Genomic DNA, 11,625 nt, shown 5'->3' with positions numbered 1-11,625 from the left:
GAAGTTGTTGGTTAAATACGCTGGATTGTCATGAGCTGATCTCAATATAATTTAGTATTTAGTAATGTTCAACTAACTTTTGCAGAGAGTACATATAAATAAATTTAAATATATAAATATCAGTATAAATCATGTGCTTAGACCAAACTAGACCCGCAAGAACCCTCACTGAGCATATTCCCCATTCCGTCACATCACCACAGCAACCTGCAGGTAAACCAATCACAAATAAATACGTTACAATCGAATAAATACCTTCGAATGCGGTACGCACAGCAGCACGCATTATAACTCTGGTGCATCACCTAGTGGAACAAAGTAGTTGAGTATCAGCAGTTTTCAAAAGACAGAACTTTAAAGTGTGATGTGTTGTTTAATTATGAAGCTTATAAACAAAATTCGCAAACCTGTGATAGACAACCCAGATGATTGAGCCAAACTCATCACCATAAGAACAACTTTTTGTTTTACTATTTATGTCCCCGTAGTTTGCCGCCTCCATATCGTTCCCGGTGTGCCTTTATACCGCTTTCGTAAATGACCCGCCCCTTTTCGTACGTCGCTCACTCTGTTTCATACTGCTCCTAGTCGTGTGTATGTGTGAGAATGTAACTGCCCCCAGTGATACGATCGGTTGACACGTTAAATAACTACAGCCGGTCAATTGTGCGACCTCCTGTAGACCCTCGTTTTGGAAGGTCACTTTGTTTTGTTTCTCGAAAACGTTTTGTTTCTTCTGTTTCCGGAAGTTCCGACACCAACCCCAAAAAGTAACGGCACATCATCGACTTGATGATCTCGTTGTTTTTCATTCGTTTGCATGTTTGGAGCGCTTGTTTATTGGAGAATAATAAACAAATATACACAATAAGGACAACTTTTTATCAATTTCCACAAGTTCTATTTCCACGAAGTGTTTGCGTATCTGTCAGGTTAAAACTCGTTCCCATGTCACATACTCACAGCGCATGTCTTGCACCCTAAAGCACGTGCACCTGTCTGTGGAAACAATCCTACAATTAAATATCCCGTAGATCAGAAACATGTTGAAAAACCTAACGCCTTTTTAGATTTTGATCAGATAAGCGACAAAGTTTAATTGAACATCGAGACAAACGGGAAAGTGACGCATTGTTTACTATCGGATCTGAAATAACCAACATCTTATGGAAGGCGATTTCGTCTCTGTGAAGATGGACACGCTGGATGCAGCAGTCGTGCCAAACTCACTCACAGCGTGAGACAGAATGTCAGCGACCACTGAGTTGATTGTCGTGTTGATGAAAATTGCTTGCGGTCCTGGAGTCAGATTTGCACCAGAACAAACACTACGCCCGGTTGTCGTTGTAAGGCGTTCCTCGTCCCAGACGGTACATGTTGTGCCGCTTGATACTAAAGAGAAAAATGTAAAATTCGTAACGTGATATCTATGAACCATGATGCGATGGACAATTTTTAAATCGTCACACGTTTCAACCGGGAATAACTGGCCACTTGGTGGCGCGATGTACGGTGAGTTGTCTAAAAAGAAGACTTGGTGACGTCATTGCGAGAAGCGTTTACGATGAACGTTAAATATTTGTGATGTGACATCTTACGACGTTTCGGTTTGGTCCTACGAGACGAGACAATATATTATCAACGGGGTGTCCAACACGTGGTATGCGACGTATTTGAAAATGACACGCAATCTCTCACAAAACTTTACCAGCCTGAAACTAAGGTTTGGCACGCAGTTAATGTTAGGTCTAATAATCGCCACAATTACGATGACGAAAATTAATTAAGACGTATCTCAGTATGTGAAGTAGTGGTACAAACTAGAGATTCACCGAATCGGCAATTTGGGATCGGCTGAATGAATAGAAAAATTTCGTATCAAAATCGTCGCACGCCACGGGTTTGACATTAAAACATACGTTTTTCTATCGGGCAAAGAGTGGTGTTGCAGAACAGAATAGTTCTGTTTCATGATCGTTTTATTTCAGTGGACAAGGGGCCAGGGCTTTGGTTGCCAGCCTGCCAATGAATTACTGACTTTTTGTCTGGAGTGGGAAAAACGATAAAGTTTTAAACTAATAATAAAAATTGATGCGATTTTTGTTATGGCGTAGTTTGAAAGATTGTGTGATAAGCAGAAACGACAGGTTTTACTGTTTAGATTTGTATAGGTAAACGATTGGTTTTTGGAATAGCAACAAATTATTTGACTGAAAACGAATCTGTGCAAAAAAAGATTCGGCAGAGTAAATTCGGCAAACCGAATATTCGGTCTCCAGTATAAACCAGAGGTGAGTAAATTTTTTAATATAAAAATTTGGTAATGATGCGCGAGGGCCAAATAACTTACAAAACCGAAAGCTTGTGGTATTTCTTCCCTAGTTGAAGTCAGATGTTTGGGGAACTGCGACTGTTTTATCTTCTTGATGTTGTAACAAATAGTGGTAAGTTTAACCTGGGTGTAAACAGTGGCGTAAAACCGACAAGTGTTTTTGTAATCGTAAAATACACACTTTTGATACGCCTGACATTTTCCAGTTTATCTACCAATGTGACGTACCTTCATGAGTGGTGAAGTTCCGGCTTCAGTGGCAAGTCGATTCGCGACAACAAATCCGCCAGTGAGCGCAATTGATTTAAGTTTTAGTATCAGTGGGGGATTTCCCGTTGGATGTTGGCTGAAAAATTTGTCCTTGACCCATTTATTAAGTGCCGTCCCACTTAAGTGATTTCTCATAGTTGATAGTTGTATAGGAAGGTAGGGCTGTAGGGGAAATGAAATCGCAATATAAGTTGTTAAGTAAACATTTAACGCTCCAATAAGTAAACTGTTTAAGTCATTCACACATTAAGAATTGAAATTGCACACCCTTAAGTTAAAATAGACAAAAACAATTAAATTAAACTTAAGAGCGAATCCCTTCACAGACTAATATGAATTAAATGTATTAAATAAACACGAGGTGTACAAAATAGGTAATTGGTAAATAAATAAAAAATACACAATATTGCATCTGTAAAAAAGACAGTATAATTTATACTTTTGCACAAGTTGAAGTAAAAAAAATGCAAACCTGCAAACAGCAATGATAATTTTTTGTATCTGAACGAAATCTTGCAAATGAGTGATTATTATCGCAACAGCATGTCCACTCTGGTCATCATCAGTCAAACCTGTTGGAGAAGTTAGAATCCCAGCTCTCTAGTCTGATACTAAAATTCAAAAGTTTTAAATAAACATTTGCAAAGTAACACAAGTATCAATGCAAAACAACAAAATTATTAACCTACTTCTGTTAACAGGAAAGATTTCATCCTTAAATTTGTATCCAAAAGGGTCATTTGGAATCTTGTTCCCACCTATAATTTGTTTGGCCAATTCATGCTTTTTCTGCTCTTTAGTGAGTGGGGTATTGTCATGTTATCAATGATCTGGATTGTTACATCACTGAGTGGTAATGTTTGTTGGTCCTATTAGAGAAGAAATAATACATTGAGTACACAAACTCATATTCAACCCACAATGTTCCAAAATTAAATGCAGAAAGCCCCAAAAAGGGTAAACCAAATAAAAAGTGTCATTTATAAAGGATATGCTTAGCACAAGATATAAAATAATATCTATTATCAGCATAATATAACTGGTGAAGAACAAACCTCAGCCAAAAGTCTCTACTTGAAAGAGGAATTTAGGAAGTAAGTTCCAAAAGGTGGACAATACAAATCTTCCTTGTTTGCTCAGAAACTTAAAAAGTACAAAAAATAACAGTCAGGTTTTGTTAGGTGCATAACAGATCAAATAAGCAAAGCCTTAGCAGCTAGCACACGTACAAAACACTTGAATTTCTCCATATTGTAACACTCCGAAAAACAATTTACAATTTCAAACATTCATGATTCAGGGGTAACACAAGTAATAAAACCAGACTAAACCACACAACTGAACAAAGTAGAAAGTACAAACTACAAACCAAAGAGATAAAATAGCTCTAAAACAAGAAATAAATAGGTTTGATAGCTGAAAAATGCCTGTGATTTTCAGAAAATCGCTCCTGGTTTGTATGCACTTTAAGTATGACATCACATTCATACAGTGTGTACTTGTGACATCACAATTGTATGAATAAAGAATTACCCATTCAACAAATACGATGACTTGAGCCTGCAGAGTGCAAACTTGCAACAGTGGAATTTTAATGGTTTAACCACTCAAGTCTCAACACAAGTTATACCCTGAGCATTTCTGATTGCGTTTTAATTATTTTGTAGTTCTGCAAAAATATTTTTAATTTTTTTACTATTTTGCAACTTTTCAGTGTATTTAAAAACATCCCATGAGGGAACGGGTAAAGTCACGAAGTTGGACTAAACAGTAAACAGTGTATCGGCGGATTTTGTATTTTTTGCATTGCTTGGTGCTTTCGTTAGATTTGTTCATTAGTTTTACGTACACAATAGACTTTACTGGGAAGAGAAAACCCAGAAGTTGGTTATATCCCAGAAAAAGTTCGGTGTAGTATTTGTGGTGAACCCAGGAAATCTAATTTCATGACATTGGCTCACTGCGGATACCGCTTGTACCATAGAGATCGAATGTATGCCCCAAATTGCATAAGCACCAGTCCAGCGTATCGGAAAAGCTATTATCCCAATTTGCACAAAACACAAAAAATTGCACAAAACCTTAAATTGTTTCCTTTCACAACTGGTGATTTTTTGCAGCTGTGTTAGGTGGCTTTCGTGCCAAATTACCGATTATATCTTATACTTCCTTTGCCTTGCTAATGTACTTGTAAACAAAATACAATACAACCCACAACATATAGGCAACGTTTAGTTTTTTCTACTCATTGGTATGTTGCTTGGCAACAAAATGTAGTTTTTGTAGCTTACAAATTACAATCACAAAGATTAGCAGTATGCAAAAAAGTAATAACCTGCAGAAAGAATTTGTGCAGAACGAATAATTAGGGTCTGGGTATAAATATCATCGATTCACAAATGTTATGTTGTGTTTGCAGTTGCAGCAGCCAGCACCAGAGAATCACTCAGATTCGTACAAACAAATGCGCCATGTGAACAATTGCGTTTCGTCATCGTTGTGACGACACTTGAGCCCCTACGTTAGTTACCCGTCACGCTTTAGCGCCGTTCTACCCCAACCAACCAGCTTTATTGTTGCAAAGTGACGTGGTAAAACTCGACTGAAAGCCTATTTATGCCTCCACACTTATTTTTAACCTTTAGTTTTGAACAAATATTGCAGGTAGGCTTTTTTTATTTACACGTTGCTCCTGCAAATATGAGAAACGTTGCTTTGCATGCTTGGGATACGTTACGAAAAAGAGTCTGATAAACGAACGTGGCAAGGTTGGTAACACTCTGACAAAAGAAATACATCAGATGTTTGTTTAAACACGTTTTTAAAAATTTTGAAACAACACATGATTTTATTACTAATGAACGTTGTATTTTCACAGCAGCACAGCATAGTGTTGTCATAACGGTGTTTTACAAATCACGCATAACATATTAGAAATTTAAGTCGTTCAGTTGAAGACACAAGGTCAAGTTTCAACGCAACCACAATCGTCTTCAGCCTTCTCTTGTGCGGTCTGGTGACAACTAAGAACGCGGCGGTCACGTCGAGTTTCGATCGGTGTGAGACGACCCTACATTGGTTACCCGTCACGCCTTAGTGACGTTCTACCCCAACCCACCAGCTTTATTGTAGCAAAGGCACGTGACGAGACTTGACTATAAGCTTATTTATGCCTTCGCGCCTAACTTTAGCCTTTAGTTCAATATCATTTAAATCTGCCGGTAGACTTTCGTTTACGACTTACACGTAGCCCAAAAATTTTAGAAACGGGGCTTTGTATGCTTGAGATACCTTACGTGGCAAAGCTTGATAAACGAATGTGGCAAAGTTAAGTAATGCTGCTGTTCTGGCTATGGAATATGCTTTGCAGAAAGAAATGTCATTCTTAAGGCGTTTGGTATTTAAACTATTTCGTTATGTGTTTGCCAATAGTTACCACACAAACCCAGCTGACCAGTTTAGAGTAAATGTATTATTAACGCATCCAAGATTGAATAACCATGTTGTCATGTTTATTGGTGTTGTGACCTCTATACTTGGGAATAGTATTGGTATCTTATATAACCAGGGTTGCCATCGACTTGAAACCAAAAATAAGGACAACCGAAAAATTAAATTTTTATGCGAAACGAAACAAACATTTTTAAACAAATCTTTGCATTTATACGAGCCATGACATCATATTTGCAATATTTTGGCCAGAAACACTAAGTGCATCTCACAACAGGCCAGGCCTAGGTTTAGTTTTCCCTGTAGCAGGGATTTGACTACACTAATTGTTGAAAATAAGACAAAATAAGGACTACAGTCAAAAATAAGGACATTTCTTAGAAATAAGGACAATGAAGTTTTCTAAGACACAGCCCTTCAAAATAAGGACAAATCTTAGAAATAAGGACGGTATGGCAACCCTGTATATAACCAATGTATGTTGGATATTGCAACGCTTATACCTATCATTGAGGAACTTCCATAGCCCAACATACAGCCATGAAGTTTAAGAAACCAAACTTCACATGTTTAAGTTGTTCGGTTTGACTCAAGGCCAAGTTTTAACGCAACAACAATTGATCTTGTTTTCGAGCAGGTTCGTCATTTCTTTTACCGTTGAAAAAAAAAACGTTTTACGTTTAGCCCCTTCCCTTCTACGGTCTGATGACAACCAAGAACGCGGCAGTTTCGACGAGTTTGTGAAAAACTTTTTTTCTTTACGCTGCAGTAAATAAGTCGCATGCATTGATACGAGTCGTGTTGTCGGTCAACCTATATTTGGGCGACTGCACTTGCGCAGTAGAAATATATAGACCATAAATCTAAGAGTTATGCGCAATATATTTTTTATTTACAAAATGTGTATTACGAAAGGACTTTTTGACGAGCGGTAACACTTTTAAAATAAGTCGTCCTCTCCCTAGCTCGAAATTTTAGGTCTTTTGTCATAAGCAGTGGTGGCGACCAAACAGACTGATGTATAAAAAGTTGAATGAAGTGGTGCAGACGATAAATATGATGATGTCAGTGAAACATTTATATCTGATACAGAACAGTTACTTGAGCGTAGTGCTACATAAGGTGTATTTGACAAGCTCTGCAAGTCTGCTAGATTTAAAATAACGGTATCTCAATGACTGCAAATTTTCGGCAAAAAATCCATAGAAAAATAACTGCGTTAGAATTGTCCGAACAATTGTTCAGTTTACCATTCCACGCTGCTGTAATCGAGTTTGACAACGCAGACATTTTTTCTCCTCCAATGCACCGAGTACAACGTGACAAATAATAACTGTGGTGCACCGCCTAGCGGATTTAGCCTAAGCAGTTTACCACCATATTATAAATACCATTGTTTTTCTTTCTGTGTTTACTGCACTAAATGCTGAGCCGTAATGGATTTGTGGCAGTATCGTGTTTTCGTTCTTCTTCGTTTTCGTTCAACCCACCAGCTTTATTGGTGCAAAGGGACGTGAAGAGACTTGACTGAAAGCCTATTTATGCCTCCACACCTAACTTTAGCCTTAAGTTCAGTATCATTTAAATCTGCCGGTAGACTTTTGTTTTCGACTTACACGTTGCCCCAAAATTTTGGAAACGTTGCTTTGTATGCTTGAGGTACTTTCCGTGGTTAATGCTGCCGTTCTGATTATGGAATATGCTTTGCAGATATAAATATCATTCTGAAGGCGTTTGGTATTTGAACAATTTCGTCGTATGTTTGGCAATATTAACTACACAAACCCAGCTGACCAGTTTAGACCTAAGTGTATTATCAACGCATCCAAGATTGATTAAACGTGCTGTCATGTTTATTGGTGTGGTGACGTCTATACTAGGACATAATATTTGTCTCTTTTATAACCAATGTATGTTGGATATTGATACTTATCATTGTTGAAATTCCTAGCCCAACATCCATGAAGTTTCACAAACCACACTTTCCATATTTAAGTTGCTCGGTTTGACTCAAGGCCAAGTTTCAACGCAACAACAATTGATCTTGTTTTCGAGCAGGTTTTTCGTTTCTTTCAGCCGGAAAACGTTTTTACATTTAGCCCTTTCCTTGTACGGACTGGTGGCAACTAAGAACGCGGCGGTTTAGGCGAGTTTGTAAAAAATATCTTTTTTCTTCTTCAAGCTGTAGTAAAAAAGTCGCATGCATTCATACGAGTCGTGTTGTCGGTCCACATTATAACCACAAAAACTACCAACATGCAAAAACATTGATACAGACTATAATCCGTAGAACGAATAATTAAGGTTAGAGTATAAAAATCACCGATTGGCAACAGCTTTTGAGTTGTGTTTGCGGCAGGCAGCACACAGAAAACACCAACATCAGAATCACTCAGACTGATACAAACACTTGCGCCTCGTGAACAGCCGCGTTTCAATCGTTGTGATGATACTTGAGCCCCTACGTAAGTTACCCGTCATGCTTTAGTGGCGTTTTACCCAACCTACTAGCTTTATTGTGGCTATGTGACGTGGCGAGACTCGACCGAGAGGCTATATTTATGCATTCACACATATCTTTAGCCTTTAGTTCTATACCAACTAATTTGCCGGTGGATTTCTGTCTTTGATTTACTACCCTATAATATCGGAAACGCTGCTTTGTATGCTGCAGATACGTTACGTGGCAGAGTTGAAATAGAGAACGTGGCAAAGTTGGTAAATGCTACGGTTCTCATTCTGAAATAAGCTTGGAAATGTGTAACTTTTCAGTTCAAACGCTTCTTGCAATTAAATGTATGTCGGATATTGAAACGCTTATACTTATCATTGAGGAACTTCCTTAGGTCAACATACAGCCATGAAGTTTGAGAAACCGCACTTTTCATGTTTTTGTTGTTCAGTTTGATCCAAGACTAAGTTTTTACGCAACAACAATTATGCTTGTTTTTGAGCAGGTTCGTCGTTTATGTAAGCGGAAATGTTTTGCCTTCAGTCCCTACCCTTGTACGGTCTGGTGACGACCAAAAACGCAGCGGTCTCGGCACGTACGTGAAAAAGACCGTTCCTCTGTACAGCTGCTGCACATAAGTCGCATTCATTCATACGAGTCGTGTTGCCGGTCCATTCTTTATTTAGGCGACTGCTCTTACGCAGTAGAAGTAGAGTAGACTTGAATTTGAAGTGTTTTGGGCATTGGATTTTGTTATTTACAAAATGTTATTTTTACTAAAGGACTTTGTGACGAGCGGCAATACTTTTAAAAAAGCTTGTCCTTTCCCTAGCTTGACATTTTAAGTCTTTTGTCTGGGCAAGTGTTGGCTACCACAGAAACGAATGTATAAAAAGGTCAATGAAGTGGTGGAGACGATAAATGTGATGATGTCGGTGAAATATTTATGTCTGACAGAACAGTTACTATTTGTTAAGCATAGTACTACATAAGGTTGTGTTTTTGATAAGTTTGGCGAGTCTACTTGATTTTAAATGACGGTATCTCAAATGACAGCAGGTTTTCGAATAAGTCATAGAATAAGAAACTACGTTAGAGTCCTTCGAAAAATCAGTCCGCTATCCCACGCTGTGGTAATCGAGTTTAAAAACACAGACATTTTTTTCTCAATGAGAATACCAAGCAACACATGACAAATTATAACTCTGGTGCACCACCTACCGGATTTCTTCTATGCAGTTTACCACTATATAATATATACCGTTGTTGTTATCTTGTTCTTAAAGTCATATGAAAAGCTTTTGCCTTAAGTCACATTGCTTAATTCATCTCTTGGTGGGTCACGTGCATCACAATTCAAAAGCATTGACGTGTGCTGCATTTTAAACGTCTGGTCTAAGACAACAGCATAAATGAGAGGTGGAACATAGAAAAGATGCAAGAAATCATACAAACGAAAGTAATGAAAATTAGGTTAAGAGCTGAATGAAGTAATGAAGTCGACAAATGTGATGATACCAGTGAAATATTTGTATCTGAAACATCAACACTTACTATTTGTTACGCAATAGTTAGTGCCGCATAAGGTCGTGTTTCAGATTAGATTGGTGATTCCACTAGACCCATGCACTATAGATAGCCCAAATGTCCAATATCGAACATTTTCATGGATAAAAGTCTCAGAATACATGTAGCATTGTTGACAGGAATAGCTTATAAACTATCATTTGTGCTCAACTGGTAATTTAGTATATGATGTGGTTGCTAAATAAACTGATTACAATAAACTAGGATTTTTAGAAACGTGGAACATTCTAAATTTAAAATTGCAATGTCTTAAAAACGTTTTAATCCAGAAGGTTTCAAAGAAGCGTAGTAGTCACGTGACAACTGCCTTAGAAATGCTTTGCGAAAAATGATTTGCCTGCTTATCAATATGTTGGTTGGCAACAAAATGTTGTTGTTATTGTGGATAATTATTACGAAATAATGAGTGAAATTGACAACATGTAACTTAGAAGGAAGTGATTAGTCGTGGTGAAGAATCACCATTCCACATTAGTTTGAAATTCTAGGGTTGTGGTTACGATGAGCCAGCACAAAGCGAACACAATAACTTCAGAATCACGTAGATTGACACAAACACTTGCGCCCTGTAAATAGTCGCGTTTCAATCGTTGTGAGAGGATACTGGGGCGCCTACGTTGGTTACCCGTCACACCTCAGTGGCGTTCTATCCCAACCAAACCAGCTTTATTGTTGCTAAGTGACGTGGCGAGACTGGACTAAAGCTGTTTTTTTGCCTCCACCTATTTTTAACCTTTGGTTCAGTCCCAAATAAATTCGCCGGTAATATCTTTTGACTTATACGTTGAACTATAGTATGGAAAACGCTGCTTCATATGCTTGAGGTACGTTACGCAGCTGAGTTTCAATAAAGAAACGTGGCAAAGCTGGCGAATGCTACGATTTACACGCTAAAAGCTTTGCAACATATAATATGTTAGTTCAGACGCTTTTTACAGTTTAAACAATTTCTTATTTGTGTGAAATGTTTTGCTGCAATCCTATGTTTGGCAGCATTTAAAACACAAACTCAAACAACAATTTTGAAATTTATTCCATTTTTAACACAAATAAGATTAGTGAAACGAGTTACTCTGTTTGTTGGTGCGCGAGGACCTCAATAAAATGTATATGTATTGCCTGTTGTCCCATATTGGAGTAGAAGCTGTCGAAACAATGGTATTTCCACAGAAAAAAAAACAATAAAACAAGAAACAAAACCGAGTTTCAACGCAAACACAATCGCTGTTTTCGAAGAGGCGTTTTTTTGCTTTAAACCTAACCCTTGTATGGTCTGGTGACAACTAATAACGCGGCGGTCTCGGTACGTAAGTGTAAAAGCACCTTTTATCTTTTCCGAGTGCAGTCAATAAATCGCATTTTATTTATATGAGTTATTTTGGTTTAAACAGTCACATGTAGTTGCGATCTAGTTTGAATAAATGAAAGCCGTGAAATAGAAAAGAAAGCGTTTTGGTCATCAGAATTTACTTGCTATTCAAAAAAATTGTCACTTGAGAAACGTGTATTGCGAAGGATTGGAGTCGGAGATGCA

At 37.8% G+C, this 11,625-nt stretch overlaps 1 protein-coding gene across 3 annotated transcripts; it reads right to left on the bottom strand.

Moving 5' to 3' along the window:
* Nucleotides 1-780: 780 nt before the first annotated feature.
* On the bottom strand, nt 781-4,308 carry LOC145213641 (uncharacterized). 3 transcript variants are annotated; one of them, XM_080082000.1, is made up of 6 exons: nt 3,658-4,308; nt 3,292-3,471; nt 3,075-3,213; nt 2,561-2,764; nt 2,351-2,455; nt 781-1,392 (listed from the first exon to the last, which is right to left on the bottom strand). In XM_080082000.1, exons 4-6 carry the CDS (start codon nt 2,735-2,737, stop codon nt 1,306-1,308), a joined length of 369 nt encoding a protein of 122 aa, XP_079938126.1. In that variant the 5' UTR covers nt 2,738-2,764; nt 3,075-3,213; nt 3,292-3,471; nt 3,658-4,308; the 3' UTR covers nt 781-1,305. The 3 variants fall into 3 exon arrangements, with proteins under 3 accessions (XP_079938126.1, XP_079938127.1, XP_079938128.1); XM_080082001.1 differs by having other exon boundaries at nt 3,361-3,471; XM_080082002.1 differs by lacking the exon at nt 3,292-3,471.
* Between the last annotated feature and the right edge of the window lie 7,317 nt (nt 4,309-11,625).

This window comes from Phallusia mammillata, chromosome 2, assembly GCF_965637545.1.
Source record: "Phallusia mammillata chromosome 2, kaPhaMamm4.hap1.1, whole genome shotgun sequence".
NCBI classification, from domain to species: domain Eukaryota; kingdom Metazoa; phylum Chordata; class Ascidiacea; order Phlebobranchia; family Ascidiidae; genus Phallusia; species Phallusia mammillata.
The sequence above is the reverse complement of the archived record's forward strand: the minus strand, read 5'-3'. Positions and strand labels throughout refer to the sequence as shown.

What these genes read in the sequence shown, in the direction of transcription:
- LOC145213641 (XM_080082000.1), bottom strand. Translation starts at nt 2,737, where the DNA reads ATGAGAAATCACTTAAGTGGGACGGCACTTAATAAATGGGTCAAGGAC. An exon ending in GAACTTCACCACTCATGAAG is followed by an intron (nt 2,456 to 2,560) that starts GTACGTCACATT and finishes GTTTACACCCAG; the next exon opens with GTTAAACTTACCACTATTTG. An exon ending in TACCACAAGCTTTCGGTTTT is followed by an intron (nt 1,393 to 2,350) that starts GTAAGTTATTTG and finishes TTTTCTCTTTAG; the next exon opens with TATCAAGCGGCACAACATGT.